The following is a 25,684-nucleotide window of genomic DNA, read 5'->3' as shown; positions in this document are numbered from 1 at the left end:
GTAACATGCACTGTGGCCTGACAAGTCGACCTCTCAGCCTTTCAGATTCTTAATGGAAATAATGGATGTTGTGTTCACTGAACCAAAGAAGAAAAGGACCTTCCAGATTGTTACCAGCATAAATCCAGCATCTGTCATGGTGGTGGTGGTGGTGGTGGTGGTGGTGGGGGGGGGGATTAGTGGATAACTTGCACATCTGTGAGAGCACCATTAACACTGACAGATACACAAATATACATTTGGAGTAGTATGTCGTCGCTGTTGCGACACCTTGTGTCCAAAAATTGATTACAGAGCTCTCTCAGTAGTAAAGGTACTAAACTGGCTCTGGGTCAGTGCCCCTCCTGTCACTGGGGTGGAACCCTCAAGGGTCCATCTCAGTACCTTTAGTCAGGGAACATAACTGAACCATAATCCACTGAAATGATATGTTCTAAGCTGTACTGACTCCACACACCCCGTCTCGTCTCCAGGCTTTAATTTTACTGTTCTGTTTAAAACATTCGGTTATGAAAAGGTACAAATACGAACTTTTCACCTGGAACAACTTATTTAAGGTTCACAATCGGAGCACGAATAATAGCTGTGATTCGATTTAGCCTGGACTGGACAAGTTTCTGGATGTAGGCAACATCAATGCCACTCTTGCATCAAAGAATTAAAAAGTTCGTTCAGATTTCGTAGACGCTTCCCTGGCATAGTGATTTTTATTCACAAGCCGTGAAACACACCGGCGGTCCCCGTCTGTCAGTTTCGTCTTTCGGCCACAACTCTGACCAGAATTTCCTGTAGACTGGGATTTCTGCCACTGCTGGTCGACCCGTATGACCGTACGCTTCAATACACCTGCAAATTCAGCTACTTCCTTCACACTGTGGCCTTTGTTGCCCAAATACAATCACTCCTTTTTAGCCAATTCTGAACGTCTGCTTTGCGGCCCATTTTCCACACATCAAATGAGACATCACTGCGCTGTACCACCTCTTCTCAATCTATGAATTCCGTCGCACACCCTGCAGGTATTTATAGCCCGATCATCCTCGTGCAGCACCATCTGCAGGAGCCTGAAGTTACTACCACTTTAAACATGCAAGGTTTTAAAATTTATATATTTATTTCTGCATCCAGTTACCACTACATTAGCACTTTATTATCACAAACTGTGCTTGTTCTTCTACAGTGAAAAACACAGAGCAGATGTTTAAGTGCCATGAAATTGGAACAAACTGGACTTTAACCCAAAATCTAGAAAAGGGAAAAAAATTCAACTCTGTTCCTGCAAGAAAATCACCTTACAAATGAGAGAAGGAAGTCCTTTTGGATCAGAAGCTCATTCGGCTGAAACAGTGGAGAAATACAATGGTATGAAACATGACTCACTTCAGCTCTCACTAAAGCTCACTCACCCTGCACTCTCAAATCACAGTGCAATTCCATCAAAGCAACTGTTAGCTGGAGTTTTAATAATGCTCTGCAGCAGGCGTGCTGTTGTCCAGTGTCTGTGTACTGACCGTGACTCTGGTCCTCATTTTCACCCCAATGTTGGCTAGTTTCTAATAATAAATCCAGTTTTGAACTTTTGTATTACAGTTCCAGTCAATAGTTTGGACACACCCACTCACAGAAAGCCTTATTTTTACTGTTTTCCACATTTTAGACTCATATTAAGGACATCAACACAGCGGAATGTATGTAATAAAACCTAGAATTATGCTAAACATATTTTAGATTCTTCTGCTATTTGACATTTGACATTAAAAATTTTAGTTTTGGAAGTAAACATTTCTCTTAAGCCAGGGGTGTCAGGATCAGGTCCTGCAGGGTCACAGCTCTGCAGACATTAGCACTTTCATTTCTCTAACGCTCCAAATTCAGTTCATGAGGTGTTGCTTATAATTAGTGAACACTAACTAAATGTTTTCTGCTCCAAGAGATCAACTATTAATTACTGACAGTTTTTTCATTATTTAGACTTATAATAAATGATAAAAAAATGCTAATTAACACTAGCTAACCAACTACAAAACTAAATAAAATATCATAAAAACTAAACTGCATTAACTACTAAAACTTGTCAAAATAGATCCAATATTTTATATTTTTGAAATATTTTCCAATTAATGCACAGTATGATGGTTAAAGTTAATGAACTAAAGCGTCTTGAGTTCTGCTTTTCTCAGCTAATTGAATGTCTTAGGCTTTGTTCTCACAGCAAGTAAAAGTGGCCCAAATCTGGTCTTTTTCTTCATATGTGACACAGACAGAACACACTGAACCTGCCTTTTTTAATTCCGATTTGAGATGCTTTCATATGTGGTACTGAAATCCAATACGTGTCTGATATGCAGCAATATGTCTGAACATCGGAATTCATGTGACTTTTATGTCAATCCAACTTGACGTTTGTAATAATTTCGCGCTGCTGAGACTCATAAACATTTGGGGTGATATTTCTGTACAAAAAATTAGAAGAGACTCATCTAAACCCTCCGTGTTTGAAGAGATTTCTAAAGAAATGTCCGAACGCGGCCGCAGGAGAACGAGGCTGCAGCGTCAAAGAACAGTTAAAGGTCTGAAAGCAAAGTTTAAAGGATCCGAGGACGCGAACCAAAGAAGTGACCGCGCCCTTTTTACGCCTCGAACACATTCTGGGTGATGGGCCCAGCTGTCAGTCAGTGAAGCTTCATGATGGCTCCTGTGATGCTGGTGAAGATGAAGCTGATCCTCCGGGAGCGACTGGCGTTCATTGGCGGTCGTGATTGTTTACCTCTGGATGAGCCGTGAAGCAGCGTGACGCTCTGTTCTTTAGCGCATGTGGGTCAGTTTAGGAGCTGATCTGTTCAGACTGATGTCGCATACAGATCACATTTAAAAGATAATCTGAACAGACAAACAAAAAAAATCGGATTTGGTGAGAAAATCAGATTTGGGCCAGTTTTACCTGCTGTGTGAACACAGCCATATTAACTTGACAGTGCCAGTTCTGAATGGACTGTTTTGTTACATTTTCTTCTCTTATAATAACATCAAAGGGCCTCTTACAAGGTATTCTAAACATTAACCAAACAGTTACAGAAAAGAAACTTGTAATTAATGAATTTTGTATTCTGTCCTTCCAAAACAACCTAGATATCCAACAAGTAACACACAATGCAGTTAACAGTCAGGACCTGGATGCTATAAGTAAAGTGTACAAAACAGAACTACAAAGCACAAAAAGAAGCTGTTTTTCAGCAGGGACTCTTATTTTATAGGTATCATATCATGCAGCAGGGAACCCCCAGGGCCCTCCAGGCCTAACGACTTCTGGGAACCAACAAATACACGTCTGTAATTGTTACGACCCCAGTTTTATTGTCTGTTCCTTGTGGATAAAACCATGAGGAGTGGACAGTAAAAGAGCTTTGAAGCCACTTTGTTCAATTTAACCACAATAAAAACACTGTGGTACACTCTTAAAAAGGTGGTTCTTCAAGGGTTCTTCAGTAAAGAAAATGGTTCTATATAGAATCATGAATGCTTTGCATGATTAAATGGTTCTTTGCATCATGAAAGCAGATGGAGAATGTGCTGTGGATGGTTCTTTATAGGACCTTTTTGAAAAGGGTTCTTCTATTGTTACAAGCTTGACGTCGTCACAATATAAGAACCCTTTTTGGTGCTATATAAAATCTTTTTCTTTTTTTTAAGGTTTTATATAGAACCATAAGTAACATATTTTTCATGAATCTAAAGAACCATCATGGCCCGGTTATGTCAGTGTTATGTGGGTCATTCTACATAAACGTCCACTTTTCTATTTCTCCATAGGAGTCACTGGTGTTACCGATCCTCACTGGTGTTACACCTAATAAAGGAAACACCAGAGACATTTTAATGAACAATGCATTTTACCAAATGGCTGCTACAGAGCATCAAACCACATGTTGTCAATCATGGAATATCCACTAAAATATGGAATTTAATCCATTTGTGTTCTGTTTTTTCACAATTACCTCAGAATAAAGTCGGTCACACCAGTGACTTCAGCTAAGAGCTTCATATGAAATCATGAGCTAAATGAGAAAATCTCTGATAACTGAAAGACACAGTGGACTCACCATGAGCTTTTCTTCATAGATCCTCAGAAAACAGGTAAAAGGAAGTCGAGTGATGTCATCAGTGTGACTTTCATTTCAAAATAAGAGATTTTTTGTTACGCGGTAACACCAGTGACACGACTCCTGGGGACAACAACTTTCATATATATTTTATGATATTTATTTGGTGTTTGTTTTCTTTATGTCATTTGATTTACATATTTCATAGTCATGTATAGATTATTGTAGTTAAAATTGTGGTTTTTTTTTACCTCAAAATATGGCCTCAGCCTTCACACATGACTGCGGGGATGAGCTCTTCTGTGGTGCTTGGAATTCTTGATAATTGATTTAGAAATCAATACTGCCAAATTGATGGATCAAGAAGGTGCAATTGTTAAAATAACATTGTTTTATTTTAAAATATAAATAAATTGTAACTCTAACATGTTTTTTTAAAGTGAAATATATCTGTAAATGCTAGGGACACAAAAATTGTGCGAATAAACACTGAGGGAGCAAAGGATTGTGCTTCCTGCAGGTGCTCCACTTGCATTGTCCATGTTCCTGCGTAAGTGACCTTTCCTTTGGTCAGCGTGACCCTGCAGCAGCTACACATTTCGGTAGCTCAAACAGTCCGGGCGAACGATTTCTGCCGGTATGTGCTGCTGAGCCTGTAAACTGGGATTGATTGTGCATGTGGAGAGCCCATGTGCACAAACGCCACAGGCCACTACTGAAGCATGGAGAGTAAACATGTGAATCTGCTCTGTTTGACTCATCAGCAAACAACTACAGCTGCGGGACCGGAGAAGGAAGCTGTATCCTGCAGGCTTAACACGGCTAATTCATCAATAACACGACAACAGAAGATTCCCTAACAAAGCCGAGCCTCTTGCACTCAGTGTGCCTTTGTTAACGGAGCAGCTCTGCGAGTAATCAGATTGACACAGCGCTTTCCGAATGTAGTCGATCAGCCGAGGCATGTTTGAGTCCTTAAGTTAGCTAACAAATAGAAGCTTGTACCCCACAAATTAGCACTGTGCTAAATTTGTGTCTAAGTCAGACACTAAAGGCAAACACCTGCTTCAAACTGTGTTGAGCTGTTTGGTCATCTCCAATAACGTGACATGCTGGGATCTATAAACATCAGTGGTGAGTCATCAGGGCCTCATGGGCCTTCAGAGAATTCTAAAAACTAAAAAATAGAAGTCTGTAATTTTTTGCTTCATTTTAATTTAAAAGAATTATCATTAATTCTGCAAGTATTGTAGTCTGGTTTCACCGCAAAAGGCAAAACCTGGCTGTCCAGCAGCTCAATGTCGGCGCTGTGGCTCAAATTTACTGTCACCTCAACCAAAAGACCCATTTCTGCATAATTAAAACACCCCCAGAACATCACAGAGCTCCTCCAGCTTGAACCACACCTCCACACAGTCCTCACTGAAGGCTTCCTGAGCTCTATGATGAACACAACGCCGAGCATCATTTACATACAGGCAGAAACCAGATTGATCTGACCAGATAACACGTTTCCAGTCAGGAACAGTCCAGTGTTTGTGTCACTTCGTCCACTGTAACCGGACAACTTTGAGAGCAGAAGTGAGCAAAGGCCTCTTGCGTGCTGCTCTGCTCTATATGTTCATGGTATGCGGTTCCCTGCAGAGAGTTCTTTCAGAAATTGGTTGTGAAGAACCTGCATTTACTTCTAGAAGCAGTTCTCGCCTGGAAGACTGCATCATTCGGCCACAATTCTGATGAGAATTTCCTGTAGGCTGGGATTTTTGCCACTGCTGGTCGACCCGTATGACCGTACAACACACCTGCAAATTCAGCTGCTTTCTTCACACCATGACCTTTGGCCCAGATGCAATCACTCCTTTTTGCCAATCATCAACATCTGCTTTGTGGACCGTTTTCCACACATCAAACGAGACATTCACTGCACTGTACCACCTCTTCTCAATCTATGAATCCCGTCACACACCCAGCAGGTATTTATAGCCTGATCATCCTTATGCAATGCCATCTGCAGGAGCCTGAAGATACTTGAACCTTAAACACACAAGGTGACTAATTCTTTGTCCAGAGAGCTTATCAAACCATTAAAAAATATTGACTTTCTTTTTTTGAGATTTTCAGGTGTACAATTCCCATTTTGTATACTACAAAATTTTGAGAATATAAGTCATTCTTCTGAGATATTGAGTCATAATTTTGAGATACCAAGTCAATATTTCAGGAAAATGAGTCTTTATTTGAAAATTTTGATATACTGCTGCCAAAAACGATGAAAAAAAAAAAATTTTTTTAATTTTTCTTCCTGTATCTGGTGGAAATCACTCATTTTTGCCAGTCATTAACATCTGCTTTGCGACCCATTTTCCACACGTTGAACGAGACACTCACTGCACTGTACCACCTTTTCTCAATCTAAGAATCTCATTGCACAACCAGCAGGTATTTATAGCCTGATCATCCTTGTGCAGCACCATCTCCAGGAGCCTTAAGTTACTACCAACACACAAGGTGACTAATTTTTTGTCCAGAGAGCTTATCAACCCATTACAAAAGCCAAAACAACTTATAAAACAATCAGGAACCAACAGAAACACTTGATGGTTTCTATGTTTTTTTCAGTAGGGCATACCAACACTGCTACACACTAATCTGACATAAGACTGGCAGCCTCACCAAAATCCAGCAGGCTTCATCCAGTGTGAGAGTTTAGATGTTTTAGCAGTTTGAGTAGCAATATTGGTATTGGCTGGGTGCGGTTTGCATGATGCTAACTGGTAATTAAGCTGCCAATACTTGTTAGCTACTTTAGCCTCAAGTGCAAAAAAGAATTGGCTTATTTTTCACCAGTGTTCCTTTAATGGAGTCTGCATCCTACACCAACACTTCTGGACAATCCCAGAGAGCAAAACACGAGTTACAAATTACAGACGATCGTATCGATCAAAGTTGAATTCTCCAAACAGGATTACATTCCAGCAGCAGTGAGCGGAAAGAGGCATCGCAACGCTTGAGGCAGTGAAGTCATACAAAATCAGCCCAAAATAAACCACAGATTTAATTATGAACTCAGCATATACAAAACTGAGCCTCTGTGTGATCAGTGAAGGAGGCAGAATTGGTTCTGCGGTCTTGTTTTTAAAAAAGAGGAAAGAACTCTTTCAGTACATCAAAATAAAACAGTAAGGAGCCCAAAACTATGAAAGATGGCATTCATTTACTCGGGAAGCAGCCTACACTGTGTGTTGATTACATCATCTAATTTATTAAACATATAACACTGCATCAAACGCTGCGTGTTCTAATAACACAGTGACAAAGTGAATTTTGTTCAGCCATAGAATCCAGACACCATCACCACCATTACAAACTAGAGCTGAATAAACAGAGACATCACTCTCGCCAAACGGGCATCGTTTGATCAAAAATCACATTACTTTGACTTCAGTGCTCTGCGGTGAGGAACCATCCAGACGTCAGCTCAGTGAAATGATCACGAACTTAACGAGCCGTATAGAAACGAGCTTCTGTAAAGCACTTAGTATGAAAGAGATACTCGACTGGTGCTAATACATTCTTTATCCTTTCCTGGGAAAAAGTCAGGTACTATGGAAGTCCACCAGGTAGAGGAGGGGAAAATCTTTTCAAAAATTTCTAAATTTTCACTTAATATCTCAACTTTTCTCAAAAAATTGTCTTAGTATTTCAAAATGACTTTTACTAAAAAACTGAGTCAAAATATCTCAAAACTTAGAATGATTTATTTTCTCAAAAAAACTGATTTAGTATCCAGAAAATGACAACCTATTTTTTCAAAAAATCTCAGAATGAAAGCTTATTTTTCTGGAAATACTGACAATGTTGATATAATTCTTTCTATCTCAAAATTGTTTCTCAGAAACTTAGTATTTCAATAATTACGATTACAAATGACAATTACAAAATAATGACTTGCTCTTTTGAAATGACTTTCTTTTTTGAGATTTTGAGTTAATATTAAATTTTAAGTATGCTGTGTCAAAATAATGAATTATAAAAAAAAGTAAGTAATTTAAGGTAAGTCATTACTTCGATATAAGTCAAAGAATATGACTTTGAGAATATGTTATTATTTGAAGATACCAAGTCGATATTTCAGGAAAATGAGTCTTTATTTGAAAATTTTGACATAATACATTATTTCTCTTCCTTTAGCTGGTGGAAATGCGTTTCCGTAACGTACCAGTTGACATAGCTTGAGGTAAATACTGATTTTAAGCGAGATTCTGGTGAAAAATCTAATTCAGGTTAACCTTGCTTACCCCAAATGTAGTCAATCAGCCAAGACAAGTTTGGTGTCTTAAGTTTGCTTCTTCAGTTTTAGCACTGGAGCTATGAGGCTAATGTGGCTAACAAGTGATGCAATCTTATTAACATGGTCCTAACAGCATGGCTAAATCATCACACTCTCCTCAGACTGAGTGGAAGTGTTTAGTATCTCTAACAGACCTGATTATGTGGTTTCTGACACACTATAATCTATAAAAATGGACAGAAGAGCAGTAAAAGTTCTGCTGCTGCTGTTTGGAGCTCAGCGACTGTCTAACATCTTGGGTGACGACCTACGTTTGTGGCAAGGAGGGAAATTAGATTTTTCACAAAACTGTTTATTTAGAAAATGACTGAACACTGAAGACAATCATATATATGCTCACACACACTCCCCTCATTTACACACACACACAGAAACATGGTTGTACAAACATCTTTATCCGTTTGTTAAACTGAAAAGACAGCAGCTTCGACCGGCTCATCGTTCCCAAAACACAAAAACTAAATTAAAAATAAAAAAAAAGAAGAAAGGAAGAAAATCAGCTGAGACTCCTGGAGCCCTCGGTGTTCAACCGTCCAGTTCAGTTCAGTTCAGTTCAGGACATCTTCTCAAACACGAACACCAGATAGATACCTAGAACACAGAAGACAACCACAATTACAACCACCATTACAGCTGAACCCGACCCCTCACCTCGGGGTTAATAACATTGTTTACAGCCTAGTGACCAAGAAAATTCACATCAAAATCATCTATAAACTCAATAACACCTTCAGCTGACTGCTTTGAGCAACACAACAAGGTATTCTTCACACACACTGCCAGGCGGAGGTTTGTGGATTCCTAGCTTTTCTTTGTTGACTTGTGAGAACAGAAAGGAAATTCCACTGATTTTGCACAATTTTTGCATAAGTCTGATGTGAAACGCTCCATTCTAGTCATAACTGGTCACAGTGGTGGTGATAGGAACCAGACGTCCACCTCTAAAAGCTCCCTCACAGAAAGTTCCTACATGAAATGGTTATGAATTCACTGCCTGATGACTGAGACACTGTTTTATGATAGTTTTTGTAACGTTTTTACGATGTTTTTGGCTTAATCGTTTCATTATTGGTCTAATCGTTACATTACATCGTTTTAAATCCGTCCATGGTGGACGGATACATGCAGATGTTGTAAGGCAAAATAGTCTCCAAAGAAAACTTATTTTTCTAGATTTTCCACTATTTTCCATCATCAACATTCCATATAAACTCAGAAGACTCGTGTAGGTTCACTGGTGGTTCTGGATAGTATATAAAATGTCTATATTTGTGTTGTAGTCATGGCGACCCCTGGTTCCTATCACCACCACTGTAAAGACATCTGAACTATCTCACACCAAACCACTCTGAATCACCCTGTTTACATCTCACACACCAAATTATGCAGAAAATCAGTGGAATTGCCCTTTAAAGTGGTGTTCCAGCCACAACAAAGAGTGTAGCCTTCGCTACTACTGGACCAGGCATGGTACAGCGGATACTAGACCCATTAAAATGTCCCTGGTTCAGAGAAAAAGTAGTTTTCAATGCTTTGGGTCATTTAAATTGGAAATATACAGAGAGATTCACTGAGAAGAGGCCCTGAATATTCTGTAATGACTCTCTCTAGGACAAATCTGAACCAAACAACGTGCAATGTGCTCCTCAGTATATGGAGCTTCCAACAACCCGGGATGCCCCTGCATCGGAGCGATGAGGTAGGCGCCGGACATCCGTCGCAACGTTTAACCTCCGGGTGCAAACCCCCCGTACCCCTTCATGTGTCTGGCAGAAAACAGAGATCACTTCCAGCACCGCATTTAATGCAATCGATTACACGTACGTCAAGGTATGTAGCGTATTTTTAGGTTTTCAGATTGCTTCATCCTAACGGGAGTAACAGCAGAATATTCAGGGCCTCTTTCCAGTGAATCTCCCTGTAAAACGCAATCGGTAAGTATATACAGGTGTTCGATACGGTCTTCTTTTGCAGTTTAAACAGGCAGAGGGAATGTAATGCCAGCTCACAGCTGCTTTCACTACACATGAGTACGTACTTGTAGCTTCCCACTCAGACTTGGACAGCGTGCCCTGTGAGGAAGATAAGAAAGAGAAGAGACGTCAGAGCAGATAACACACCGACAGAGCTCAATGTCACTCAGCTTCAGCAGCAGACCTGGGGCTGTATGTGTCAAACTCCTCCACTGCCTTAAAGGAACAGCTCACTGAAAAAGTTACCCACTTCTTCCAAATGTAGTGAATCAGCTGAGACACGTTTGGTCTCTGAACTTAGATTCTTTAGTTTTTGTGCTGGAGCTATGAGGCTAATGTAGATGACAAGTAATGCACATAGCTAAAATAATCACATCTGTGTGGTCTCTTAGGCTGCGTTCACACAGCAGGTCAAAGTGGCCCAAATCTGATTTTTTTGTTTGTCTGTTCAGATTATCTTTTAAATGTGATCTGTATGCGACATCAGTCTGAACAGATCAGCTCCTAAACTGACCCACATGCGCTAAAGATCAGAGCGTCACGCTGCTTCACGGCTCATCCAGAGGTAAACAATCATGACCGCCAACGAACGCCAGTCGCTCCCGGAGGATCAGCTTCATCTTCACCAGCATCACAGGAGCCATCATGAAGCTTCACTGACTGACAGCTGGGCTGATCACCCAGAATGTGTTCGAGGCGTAAAAAGGGTGCGGTCACTTCTTTGGTTCGCGTCCTCGGATTCTTTAAACTCTGCTTTCAGACTTTTAACTGTTCTTTGACGCTGTAGCCTCGTTCTCCTGCGGCCGCGTTCGGACATTTCTTTTGGAATCTCTTTGAACACGGAGGGTTTAGATGAGTCTCTTCAAATTTTTTAGTACAGAAATATCACCCCAAATGTTTATGAGTCTCAGCAGCGCGAAATTATGACGAATGTTGAGCTGGATTGATGTAAAAGTCGCATGAATTCCAATACAGCTGTTCAGACTGAGTCGCATTGCCGGAGATCAGATACAGATACTCACGTTATGGCCCAATCCCATTTCACCCCTCCCCTACCCCTCTATCTCAACGAAAATCGTGACACCCTACCCCTAGACGTGAACGCGCAAAATGGAGGGATAAGTGACACGGCCACATGGCCGTCCAAACTGAGGTTTTCTCAACTCCTTGATCCTCTCCTAATGGTCAGCAGACAAAAGTCATATAAGGTTGTTTTTGCTTCAAGCTCGAACACTTGAGTGAGCTGTACACGCTCTACTCGTCATCACTGTTACTGTCACTGCTTTCGCTGAAGCAGCGTTACTCCGCAACGAGAATTTCCAGCAGAAAAAAATGTGTAAATGTGAAAAGAACCTGTTCTGTTCCTCACTGTCTGTGTTTACACGCAAAGATTTTTGCCAATCCGATTAAATACATTCCGATTACAGATTAAGACTGAGGTGTTTATATTCTCACTCTACTCAACAGTCTGAGGGAAAATTTCCGTTTACATGCTCACTACAAGTAATCCGATCCAAAATGACCACTCAGTGTAGACGTTACCATGACAACCAGCATCATGTGAGTCCAGTCAGAGTGAGATGAGCAGCAGTGAGCAGCGCTTGTGTTTTTAATTGCTTTAAAATGATGTCAGACTCAGGAAAACGTCCTTCACATGTCCTTACTAAAGAAGGCCGAGAGGAAGACGTCGTGTTCTGAGACACATAAGCTGGACGTCCGTCCCACCGCCGTCTTTTAAAGATCAGAGCATAAACTTCGTCTCCTCTGCAGACCAGTTTCTGCTCCGCCATGTTGAACGGTATAAACTTTCACTATGACGCGACGAACAAGATCAGAACGGACTTAAACTTTCTGATAGGGAATGTAATCAGATACAGGCATTTACACGGATATTGTTCTTCTATTTAACGGATTATTTACAGGATTACCCACCTCGATCAGTCGGATAGAAACTGTATTCCGAATGGCCTCAATCGGACTAGACTATTCCGACTGAGGTGTTTACATGGACGTATTCTATTCCGATTGAGCTATTAGTCAGATTATTAACGCATTATTAGGCTGCATATAAACGTGGCTATTTAGATTATGTGGTTTCTGACACTGTATGACACACTGCTGTCTATAAACTGTGTGTCGGTCCTGCTGTGGGGAGATCTCAAGTTTGATCTGGTGATGCCACAGCCATCCGTGTTGGAGAGTCCAGAAGAACATAACTGTTCCCTCCCTCCCTCTGTTGGCCGGTCCTTTGTGGTTAAACTCTTATCAGTTTACAATCCAGATACAAGTCACATGAAACAGCGTACAATAAGAGAAACCATGTGCTGTATTGCAGTGCGTGTAGTGCTGACCAGTGGCAGTCTAACTCCGGAGGTCCTGGCTCTCCTCTCAGCGTGCTCGTACTCCTCCAGGTTATCGGACGCCAGCCTGTCTCTGCCATCAGCCGGATATTGCTATGACAACACAGACACAGGACATTGTTTTCTTATGTTACAGAAGAGAGGATGAAGCATTAGGGCTAAAATTGATGGCTAAAAATGCACCAGTACATTGTGATACTCACTATGAAGGTGGTGATTATAATTCATCATCATAACACAATTTTTTTGGTTTAAATAAATTTAACAAGCTACGTAATAAATAATAATAATAATAATAATAACAATAATAATGATGATGATGATGAAAAAATAACAGTAAAAATACACACAAGAGAAAAATAGTGATAATTATGCCAAAGCAAAGGAGAAAAAAATGTTTTTAATTTAATTTCACTTGATCACTTGTTTTCACTTATGAAAGTGAAAGTGAGCTTTAAACGTCATAAGACAAATCAAATGTTGGTCTCTTGCACTATGCACTATGACACTATACATTATATCTCTATAATAACTATATATTATATCTATCGGCACTCAGACATGAACAGATTAAACAGGAGGAGAGAGAGAGAGAGAGAGAGAGAGAGAGAGAGAGAGAGAGAGACAGAGAGAAAGAGCTAGAGAGAGAGAGACAGAGAGAGACAGAGAGAGAGAGACAGAGAGAAAGAGCTAGAGAGAGAGAGAGAGAGAAGAATGAGAGAGAGTAAGTGAGCGAGAGAAAGAGGGAAAAAAAGAGGGACACAGAAAGAGATATAGAGAAAGAGACACAGGCGGGGGGAGAGAGAGAGAGAGAGAGAGAAAAAAAGACAAGAGAGGAGTAGAGAGCGAGAGAAAGAGAAGACCAGTGAGAAAGAAAAGAGAGAAAGAGAAGAGTAAAAAGAGAGAAGAGCAGAGAGAGAGAGAAAGCAGAAAGAGAAAGAGAAATAAAAAGAGAGGAAGCAGAGAAAGAAAGAGAAAAGCAGAGAGAGAGAGAGAGAGAGAGAGAGAGAGAGAAAGAGAAGAGAAAAAGAGAGGAAGAGAGAGAGAGAGAGAGAGAGAAAGAGAACAGCAGAGAAAGAAAAGCAGATAGAGAGATAAAGAGAGAAAGCAGAGAAAGAGAGAAATAGAGAGAGAAAGAAGAGGAGAGAGAGAGAGAAAGAGCAGACAGATAAAGAGAGGGAAATAAAAAGAGAAAGAGCGAGAAAGAGTGAGAAAGAGAAAGAGGAGAGAAAGAAAAAGAGTAAAGATACAGAGCAAGAGTGAGAGCGCGAGAGATACAGAGCGAGCGTGAGTGCGAATGAGAGCAAGAGAGCGAGAGAGAGAGCGAGAGAGCGAGCGAGAGCGAGAGAGAGAGAGAGAGAGAGAGAGAGAGAGAGAGAGACCTCCAGTGGATCAAAAAGTGATGAATGTGTGCCGATACTCGTGTTGCACCACTTTGATTCGGAGAGGTTGTGTGAGGAGGTTGCCGTGGTGATCTGATTCCAGTTAACACACACACACACACACACACACACACACACACACACACACACACACACACACACACACACACACAAACACACACACCTCCAGTCCGCGCATCCTCTGCAGGAGAGTCCTGTTCTGCTCGTCCTTTATCTTCTCCTCAAAGAACTCGTGGAACGTCTTCTTATAAACCAGACGCATGTTGTACTTCTTCGCCATTCTGGACAAGAGAAATAGAGAAATGTGAAAATGTTTACATTTATTTATATCTTTGTGCTACTAAACTGCATTACATCACATTTATTACTGTTCAAAAGTCAATGTTTTCAATAATATACAACCAATTTGGTCATAAAATGATTCTGATCTGCCGAAACCCTGAACAACCTCACGTTTCAGATCATCAGTCGGACAATAAGAAGCTGTAAATATAAATTAGATGTTAGAATTAGATGTTAGTGTCTACAATAATGATCAGATCTGTAGACAGTTCTAAAATGAGTGAAAAAGCTGTAAATCATCCAGAATTAAAGCTAATATAATTATTATCTTAAATTAATCATATTTCAAAGGTGGAGATCAAGTCTAGAGATAGATAACTTGACAAAGGTGTCTGTAAACAGATAATTACAGATTTTAATAAATCAAAATTCTTAAAATAATGAATAAAACGTAAAAATGTTTATTTGATTTATTGTTTATATATATATATATATATATATATATATATATATATATATATATATACATAACATTAAGATTTTTGAGTTACTATATTCTAACTGTATTCTGTGTATAAACACATATGCATTAATAAGAATGAATGTATAAGGTTAATATACATTCTTAAAATAATTAATAAAGCGTAAAAATAGCGTTTACATCTAAATATACATAAGATATTAATGTACATTATACAATAACAGTAACAACAAATGATTCCAAATAAATCCAAAAAAGAATTTTGTACTATATTAACAGAACTGCAGAACAGTATATAAACAGTAACTTTATTAGGTGTGTTTATTACATGTCCATAACGCATACCGATTAAATACTTCTGAATATATTTTATTATGTTCATATTTTACTTATGAAATTACTTTCAATGCAGTCTTGATGAAAAGGTGCATCATCATGTTTCTATTGTCTGCATGTCCTTTTAATTTGTTCACAACAAGCTGCATTGTTGTTGCTCCTCATGAATAACAGCCCTGATTTCCCTGAGCTGAGTTTGAGGTTTATCAGTGCACCGGCGCCACCTGCTGGCCACTCAATTTATTCAAAAAAAGAAAAGGATTATTTTTTAGAGCACTTACTCTACAAACAGGGGGAAATAGACCAAGAATTCTGGGACGTCAACGACTCCCTCCAGGTTGAAATCGTACTGACAGCCGAACAGCGGGTAATCTCCTTTCTTCAGAAACGTTACCCGGTACACCTCGTTCCCAAAACTGTTCGAATCAGACTCTTCCAGCCGCTTCCTGCACATCAAACACAGAGCGAGCGTTTAGTTTTCTGACACTGTGATGCTGCATGTGGAATAAATCTGTCTTACCCTCCTGAGAACAGCCTGAACACAGTCTATTACACCACACTGCGCACTCATAATGCACGACTAGCTTATTATTAAGGCATTACTATTAAAACTTATTCAGTTATTAATCTACATGTTCATTATTCAGTGGGACCTATGAATTATTCAATAACTGAAATATTCAATATCTACTATGAACTATTCAGTAACCACTATGAATTATCCATAATTACTACTTATTCAGTAACTATGAACTGTTTAACAACTGCTGCAAATAATTCCATCTCTACTATGAACTAATTCACTATCTACTGCAAATAATTCAGTAGATATTGTGCATAATTCTATATCTACAAATAATTCAGTAGATTATGGATTAATTCAGTATCTACTATGAATTATTTAGCATCTACTACAAATAATTCAGTAGATATTAGGAATTATTCACCGTCTACCGCAAATAATTCAGTAGATATTATGAATTAATTCAGTATCTGCTACAAATAATTAAGTAGATATGAATTAATTCAGTATCTACTATGAATTATTCAGTTCAGCAGACTGAGTGCGTGTGTGTGTGTGTGTGTCTGTTTGTGTCTGTTTGTGTGTGTGTGTCTGTGTGTGTGTGTGTGTGTGTCTGTGTCTGTTTGTGTGTGTGTGTGTCTGTTTGTGTGTGTGTGTGTGTGTGTGTGTGTGTGTGTGTGTCTGTTTGTGTGTGTGTGAGAGCGCGTGTTTGTTTACACCAGCTCGTAGGCGTCCGGCGTGGTTCCTATGAAGAACCCTCCAGGCCGCAGTCTCTCGCAGGCGTTCCTCAGCATCATGTCTGCCTGACTGTGGGTTTCAAACGAGTAATGATACACAAACTGACAGCTACAGATATCAAACCTCAGCTCAGGGTTCTTCAGCTTATCCCCCAGCAGCTCCTACAGAGAGAGAGCAGAGCGGAGTCCATCATCATGTCTGGTGTCTGAAATTTGTTTCTAGGCTAATGTAGCAATGATGCTAACTACATGCCTAAATCATCACACTCTCTTAAGACTGTGTGGAGGTGTTCAGTATCTCTAATAGACTCGATTATGTGGTTTCTGACTCTGTATGACTCACTGTTATCTATAATCATAGAACGAAATATTAAAGTTAATTCATTTATGAAGTACAACTCCATTTTCAAAAAAGTTGGGACGCTGCGCAAAACATGAATAAAAAACGAAACCCAATGATGTGCAAATCATTTAAACCCCATATTTCAATGAAAATACTACAAAGATAACATATCAAATGTGGAAACTTGAAAATTTTACTGATTTTTTATTTTTTAATTTGATGCCAACAACACGTTCCAAAAAAGTTGGGACAGGGGCAACAAAAGGCTGGTAAAGTTGTGTAATGCTAAGAAAAACACCTGGTGGTTAATTGGCAACTCGTTAATAACATGACTGGAAATAAACAGAGTGTTTCAGGAGTAAAGATGGGGAGGGGTTCACCACTCTGTGAAAGACTGCACAATCAAATAGTGCAACAATTCAAGAATAACGTTTCTCAACATAAAATAGCAAAGAACTTTTGCTTTTCATCATCTATGGTACATAATATCATTAAAAGATTCAGAGAGTCTGGAGAAATCTCTGTATGTAGGGGACAAGGCCAAAAACCAGTATTTGCTGGCCGTGATCTTTGGGCCCTCAGACGGCACTGCATTAAAAACAGACATGATTCTGTGGTGGAAATCACTGCATGGGCTCAGAAACACTTCTGAAAACCACTGTCTGTGAACACAGTTCATCGCTGCATCCACAAATGCAAGTTAAAACTCTAAAACGCAAAGAAGAAATCAAATATAAACAGGATCCAGAAACACTGCCGCCTTCTCTGGGCCCGAGCTCATTTAAAATGCAGTGGAAAAGTGTCCTGTGGACCCACAAATCAACATTTGAAATTCTTTTTGGAAATCATGGACGCTGTGTCTGTGATTCTGGGCTTTTGAAGTAGCATCAGCTGTGATTGGCTATGTCTTGTTCAAAGGCAGCGACAGTAACAGGTCTTTTAAGTGACGTTTACTGAGTTTACTGTGGTTATTTCTTTCTAAATAAAAGACTGAAAAGACTGCTGTGTTTTCTCTTGTATTTTCCAGTCGGTACAGGTTTGTGTGGGTTTCAGAGAGTAACTCGGAAGTAAAGAGCAGTGAGATTACTTTTCTAGGATGTAATGATGAATTTACATTTTTTGAATAACTATCCTGACGGTGGTGATGATTTAGGCGTGTGGTTAACCTGCAGTCCAGCTGGAATTTGAAGGTGAGTGTATGTGTGTACCCGGCTGCAGTCTGCAGTGACGAACTCAGCGGAGAAAATTTGTTCGCTAGGGTGACTCCTCCTCCTCATTTCATCGTAGCGCTGCCGGCACTGATCCACCGACACGGCGGCAATATCTACAGAACAAAACACATTCTGAAACAAACAGAAAAAGATGGAACTTTTTCAGTGAATATTGGGGACCTGTTCTCACCTATCTCTCAAGTCACTTAAGGTGTCCCTCAGGGCTCCATTTTAGGGCCAGTTTAATTCTCCGCATACATTATCTTTAGACCATATTGTTCAGAAATATATTTCATTTCACTGCTATGCTGATAATACACAACTGTGCCTGCCTTTCAAGCATGGCGATGGCTCTGCGTTAAAAAGATTACACCACTTTGCCCTCAAGATCTAAGACTGGATGGCTAATCCTTTTTTTTGCAACTTAATGAGAGTAAGTCAGATTATCCTGCTTGTTTCTCCTGATCTGACCAGTGACTACCTTGGAAAATTAGCCATCTTGGGTTAAAACCTTGGAGTGACCATTTTGCCACAGTGGTCAAAAGCAGCTTTTTTTTCACCTCAGAAATATTCACAAGATAAAACTCTTTTTGTCTGACCTTGGCTGACATGGTTGATTCATGAGGTCATCTCATCTCATCTCATGTGTAACTCAGTGCTTCTTGGTGTCAGTCATTCCTCATTAGCATGACTACAGTTGATCCACTGGTAGGCTTTGGCAGTATAACGATAATATGACCGTATTTCTATTGTTCATCTCACAGAAATCCACTGAAATCAATGATTTTGCTCACGAAAATTCGTTGGCGAACGCAAGCGTGACTGGACCTTGAGATAGAGGCAAGATGTGCAGGAAGAAGTGGACGGAGGTATTGAAAGAAAACAGTGCATTTACCTGCACACACCAGTTTGCTGATGCGTCCTTTCCTCCACTTCAGCAGGTCTCCTCCTTTACCGCAGCCCAAATCCAGGACAGTCACATCCCTCTGCTCACGCTTCACCTTCTCCACGATCTCACCTGAACACAAAACCTCCATTACAATACGAACTGCCAGCCCGACTCCAGGAAAGAGCTCTAAAACTCATTTTGGTCTCCACTGCCAATACCAGTTCCAGTCCTTGAGACCTTCTCCACTGTATGCTATTGTTTTTTTTGCTCCAACATGCTTGACTCGACGCACAGGAGCTGATAACTAACAGAATGAATCAGAAAGTACACAGCAATAATCGTAGCAGCCACCTTGAATTCTAAATTCTGCTTACACTTAAGTCCATGTTTATATATAAACAGAGCCTACATAATCAAGTCGATTAGAGATTCCTGATTTTTTTATTTTTCAAATGATTTGTTAAGTGGTAGATTCTGACACTTCATTGCAGCTTTATTTAATCTTCTGGTTGATTTCTGCTCACAAATTCCCACCTTTTTGTTCTCTCTTGGCCAAAAACTAAGAAAAAAAGTGCCACTTTTAACAATTTGTGGCCGAAATGCTTTGTACAAAATTTCAGCACCACTTTTAACTGATTTCAACTAACAGCAATCTTTAATGAAACCACATATATATATATATATATATATATATATATATATATATATATATATATATATATATATATATATATAAAACATTAAGTAACTTAACATTTTGGCAATAAACTGTTTCAACTCTCATTTTAAGTTGTTACTGCAAACGCGTGCATTCTCGAGCTCCTGCTGGTGTGGGTTCGTGGCTGTTTCTTCAAAGCCTCATTTGTGCTTTACGTGTTAAAACAAGCCATTTTTCATCATTACACCACTCTGACATTCAGCTACGGATGCCTGAGGGAAACCACGAACTCACGCAAACCTTCTTTAAACTTCAGCTGTGTGAAAAAATACTGAGAATTCAGACGGTATGTTGCACTCGGGGACACCCCAAGAAACAGAATAAAATGTACTCTACTGTAGTCTGACAGCTTATTAATGCCCTGTAATAATTGACTGATTTAATGGTAAAAGGAAACAAAACATTACATATAGTTCAATATTATTTAGCAAATTATTTACAACTAGGCTAGTCCTCTTCAGTTCACTATCTTTCTCAAAACAGGGATTATCGCCTTGCTCGTCAGTCATCGCTGATATCCTATTACACCTGCCCAGCTGCCCAGGCCTTAAAAGCTTCCTTTATTCAGCCTCATAGCACAAAACTAAAGCAGTTTTGTTTATTTGATTTCCAGTCAAAACAGTACATGTTCTTTGGTTTTTAGATTTTTCTGAGGAGATTAGAGAGAAGATAATCCACTTGCGTAAGGAAGGAGAAAGTCAAAGAAAACTAAGTGAAAAAATGGGAGTTTCCAGTTAAAAAAATAGACAAAATAGGACCCTAACAACCACCTGGAAGACCTGGTAGACACCAAAACTGCCCCATCAGATAAACAGCACTTAAAGCTTTCATCTTTGGGGAGAAGCTGCTAAGAAGACCCTACTGAAGAAATTTGCACTAAATACTGAAATATTGAAAAGTCCTGAATAATAAATACTGGAAAATCTGATATTATATGTGGTTGTTGAGGCTTAACCACTTAAACCTGCACTAAAGTCTACTGAGAGATCTCTTATGAGTTCAACCAGAACCTTCCCCCACCACTCTGCACAATAACTCCACTGTTTGGTGAGCGTATGTGCTTTAGCGTGTATGAAAGTACTCTTTAGTGCAGAACCCTGAAGAGTTCAGTAAATTTAGGCATCATAAGTTCATCTGAGGTCCCGTTACAGTGATGTTTTCTTTCTGATGACACACGTTATTGACGTAATAGAGCACCTTTCATCAGTGCACCCAGTCACATGCTGTAGAAGTCACTCACTGAATCATTCAGGACAAAACGTCTTCGGGCTTCGTACTGTCAGTTTTTAAATTATGGAAAAACATAAGAGAAGCGCTGTTAACCTGATAAATCTCATCTTAAGTGAAATATCTGATTGATAGCCCTTACTCCAAATCAGCCAAGTCATGGTTTGTGTCTGAAGTTTGCTTAGTTTTACACTGGAGCTACGAGGCTGATGGACGGTCAAGTAACATTTATTTAGAAAACATGTCTAAAATGACTGTTGACCTGCTGTACAATTCAATCAAAGAGAAATTTCTAGAACTATAAATGTACAGAGAAAGAATGAGAGATGCAAAATGATTCTGGACTCATTAGTAGGTATTTGCTAATGATTTGATGATGTATCTGTTGAAGTTCTGCACTAAAATATCTGCGTTTAATTCATTTTACTGCATTTGTAACCCTACAGAAACACATTCTGTTTCTCTGTAATACCAATCCAGAGTTATCTCAATTTAGGCCCAATCCCATTTATTATTTTCACCCCTACCCCTTGTTTTCAAGTGTCACCCTAACCCCTTGGAACTGAGTAACAAGGGGTAGTGGTTGAAATCTTCCCTCTGAAATGGGACCCTCAAATAAAAAGAGCATCACTTCATTAACAGCTACCAGCGCTGCTCTGTAGGCGACCCTGCCAGTCTGCAGTGACAGCAGAGGAGGGTAAAGTTCAGCTCCTCACTGCTGGGCTTTAGTTACATTCAGGGCATCATATGATCTTCAAAGAGGGGGGCAATTATTTATTATCACCCACCCCTAATTCTTCAGTGATATGAAGCTGAAGTCAGATATTCACCATATTCACCGCTCCACCTTAAATGGAGCAGCAGTTACATTCTGGTGCTTCAGGCGTCAGAACTGCTGGACTATTTAAGGTGGAACGGCAAAGTTAGCTAAACAGCTACCGAGACATCAGCATACTATTAGTGATTTTTTATGCTTGTTATAAAGAAAAAGACCATAATATATTAAAACATTAAACTAAGATAAAACAGTGGTTATCGTAATTTTTAGCAGAGAAAATTCTCACATTTGTGGGTTTCTTTGGTCTCTTGTTCTCCATCTTGCCGGTTTTTCTTTTCTTCTCATAACTCTCTGGTTGGAGTCTCTGAAAAACCTCTGTTTGGAGGGTCATGTAGCCCCAACACTTCACTCTCCCCCTCTATCTCAACAACAATCAGGACACCCTACCCCTAGACGCGCACACACGGCTTAGTGGTAGGGACGAGGGGTGAAATGGAATTAAGCCTTAGTTTATTACATTTCATGAATGTTTATGTATTAATATCAGCAGATATAAACATAAAAATATCTAATTTAAAATATGGCAAAAAAGAAAGAAAAAAAAGCAGTACTAAAATAATACTACTAAAAAATGCAAAATAATACCAATTAAAAAACAGAAAAAATACTACACTGAAAACACAACAAAAAAGGCTCTTTAATTGAGATTTAAAATTGAAATTCTTTATGAAATGTAGCTAATAAGTAACGAAAGCTTACTTATACCAAAAACATTTTTTAAAACAATCATTTTCTATACTTTCTTCATCCCTTACAATCAAACAGGCTTTTTTGTTACTGTGTCTTTAAGGCTGACATATGTAAATGAGTCTGTTCTGATTGGCTGGTTCTTGCTGAAGCACTGCTTGTAACTTCAGCCTGAATGGGCGGGGCTAAATAGGGGGATAGACATTAATGTGATGCTATTTGTGACATCACATAAACAAAATGACCAGGTTTTGTTGCTTAGTTTCCTTATATGGACTGTATGCAGTCACGAGTGGACAATTTGTTTTAAAACTTAATGTTTACATACTAAAATCAAACTCTTGCTTTAAAAAGAAGGAAATTCCAAGACACGGGCCCTTTAATGGAGGCAGAGGCTAATTTAGACGAGTGTGGGTGGGAGAGATAAGCAGATCTGGACTGTATCTCACCGATGAGGACGCTCTTCATCCAGTTGTTGAAGTTGCGCATGTGCAGGATTCTGCTCCTGCTGCGCTCCACCAGGCCGCACTCCTGCAGAGCGTTGTAATGAGTCGCCACCTTCTGACTGTGGCCTTCTCCCGTATCCTACAGAGAAAAACACGGACGAGAAGACGTTCCTTCAAATTACTGACCTCCATCAGATCAAACACACACGCAGAAAGCACAAACATGAGAAAAGCCAAGTCACATCAAATCACTGACCTGAATCAGAACATCTACAGGTGAAGGGTGTTGAGGAACAAAAGAATTAGTCCCCAAAGAAAACTTATCATTTCAGATTTTCCACTATTTTCCATCATCATCATTCCATATAAACTCAGAAGACTCGTGTAGGTTCACTGGTGGTTCTCGATAGTAAATAAAATGTCTATATTTGTGTTGTAGTCATGGCGACCCCAGGTTCCTATCACCACCACTGTAAAGACATCTGAACCATTTCACACCAAACCACTCTGAATCACTGTTTATATCATAAGAACTGAATTATTCAGAGATTTTAAAAACTGGTAGAATTTCCCTCTTAAATAAATGAAGACCGGTCTCTTGACTTTGGCGCGGTGCTGTACACTCTCAGCCAAAAGGGTTCTACACAGTACTGAAATAGGGTTCTTCCACTCATGACAATAGTGGAACACTTATTGGCACTATAACAATTCTTAAAAGCTATACAACTGAGTTTTCATCATTGAGAAGAACCATTTGACCATGTAAAGAACCATTTGTGCATTCAAATGGTTCTTTGAGTGCTCATGGTTCTGTACTAGGGGTGGGAATCTCTAGGCACCTCACGATGCGATTACGATTCAGAGGCTGCGATGCGATTATAAAACCATTATCGATGCATCTTTTTTTCTATACAGGATTTTTTCTCTCTCACTGTGAGGACTTGCTACTTTGAAAGCAAAGTATCTGTAATGATCCATAATGAATTTACTTCCAATATCTTTTATTAATAAATCAAATGGAAGTGATGTGGCAAGTGAACTAGAAGTCTCTCATTCAGTGCTCTTGTTTGGAGCACATGAGACGCTGCTGCCACTCATCTTATTTCATTACTTCTAGACACAGCGCAAAAGCCCTGGGTCTCAACGACTGAGAACTGGCGTGCAGACTGCAGGTCACATAGCAATGCAGTCACGCCTGGCTAGCGAACGAAAAGGCAAAGAGAGATTTAAGACGAACATCTGGAGACGAATGGACTTCGCATTTATAAGCAGCGCAGTTGGTTTCCTGGTACGTTAAACCTGCAACGAGAGACTGCCGAACACTATAAAGTTACGAAGACAAAGTCACTTCTCTTTTAAATTTTCCCGTTCCACCTTAAATAGTGCCGCATTTACGTTTGGTGCCTCAGGCAGAATTTAAGGTGGAGACAGGTGGAGACAGTGAGAGACATTTTACAATAAGCTGCTCTACTTTTGAATAAAAGTTTTCTGGCGGAGTTGGAAGAAAAGCGGTTATAGCTAAAGCAGAGTAAAGTAAAGCTGCGTTTTTGTTTATACTTTCTAGCCTAATCTAGACTATCAGCACATACTGAGCCATACTGGACATAAATGTTGTGGCTCCCAAGGTGGTTTGATTGTTGTTGAAAGGACAAAATGGCTCTTCTTAACATTTGGGTTGTGACTCCTGATCTAACCTGGCTTTAATGCAGAGGGAGCCGGTCGGATTTCTCACTCATCCAGTGGTGTTTTTGTTATGTGCCGCCACAGACTGTCCGGGCGCTGCACTTCCGCACTTCCAAGTTCCTCCTTTTGCGTTCCGTCAACATTACGTTATAAATTAAATATTTAGAAAATCGATTTTTGACGTTTGTGAATCGATTCAGAATCGTCCACGTCGGCATCACGGTGCATCTAAGAATCGTTTTTTCGCCCCACCCCTATTCTATACAGAAGCTTTCATTTACTTTTCAGAACCATTATATTTCAGGGAAATCTCAGTAATCTGAGGCAGTCGGACACATTCAATTGCTGATCTGACAGACTAAAAAAACAGCAGATCTGAAGAAAATAATATGTGTAAAGTCTAAATTGGGCAGATTAGAAAGACTAACCAATTTTTTAGGAGGTGATCTGAACTCCTCTGAGTCTCCTTCATGCCTCCTCTTCAGTGAGGATGGTGAGGATGTGGGTGCAGACTGATGCTCTGCTGTGACAAATCCTGTAAAAAACACCCACAAAACTCTCACTTTATAAGAATATATGCTCATTATCACACAGACACAGCAAAACAGACGAAAACGGGGCAAATGCTATCGCACAGAGGGATTTCCCCCAGCTTCTGGTTCGAATTTTCCCGTTCCACCTTAAATGGTGCAGCAGTTCCATTCTGGCGCCTGGAGGCTTTATGATAGCGGATGCACCATTTAAGGTGGACCGGGAAAATCTGAACAAGAAGCTGCGGATACGAAGCCGATTTAAGCCTCGTGTGGATTAAATAGCCAGAAACGCGGGATTAGCGCGAATCAGACACCGTAACGAACTCAGGATTCCTGTGGACAAACTCAGGATTTCATTTACTCTCGCAAACAAACGATAAAACTACAAAAAACAACATAATCCAACAACAACACTGCGCCTCACTCGAGTTTTCCGCCATCTCGCGTCTCTGCTCCTCCTCAACATCGCCGCCCACTGCTGTGGCAGAGCTAATACAACCACGAATCTGAATTTACAAAATAAAAGTCCTCGTGTGAAGCGTCAAATAATTAACCACGCTTAT

The 25,684-nt window shown here is 39.8% G+C and overlaps 1 protein-coding gene across 1 annotated transcript; it reads right to left on the bottom strand.

Annotated features, from left to right (window-relative positions):
• Positions 1-6,933: 6,933 nt before the first annotated feature.
• rnmt (RNA (guanine-7-) methyltransferase) lies at positions 6,934-25,651 on the bottom strand. The gene is made up of 11 exons (XM_036565914.1): positions 25,546-25,651; positions 25,017-25,123; positions 22,909-23,044; positions 18,996-19,118; positions 18,098-18,213; positions 16,527-16,708; positions 15,568-15,732; positions 14,351-14,468; positions 12,776-12,877; positions 10,490-10,523; positions 6,934-9,042 (listed from the first exon to the last, which is right to left on the bottom strand). The coding sequence occupies exons 1-11, from the start codon at positions 25,559-25,561 to the stop codon at positions 9,005-9,007; spliced, it is 1,137 nt and encodes a 378-aa protein (XP_036421807.1). The 5' UTR covers positions 25,562-25,651; the 3' UTR covers positions 6,934-9,004.
• Positions 25,652-25,684: the final 33 nt, after the last annotated feature.

The sequence above is a fragment of the Colossoma macropomum genome, unplaced genomic scaffold (assembly GCF_904425465.1).
Source record: "Colossoma macropomum unplaced genomic scaffold, Colossoma_macropomum, whole genome shotgun sequence".
Classification (NCBI taxonomy): Eukaryota; Metazoa; Chordata; class Actinopteri; order Characiformes; family Serrasalmidae; genus Colossoma; species Colossoma macropomum.
This window is presented reverse-complemented; position numbering and strand designations above follow the sequence as displayed.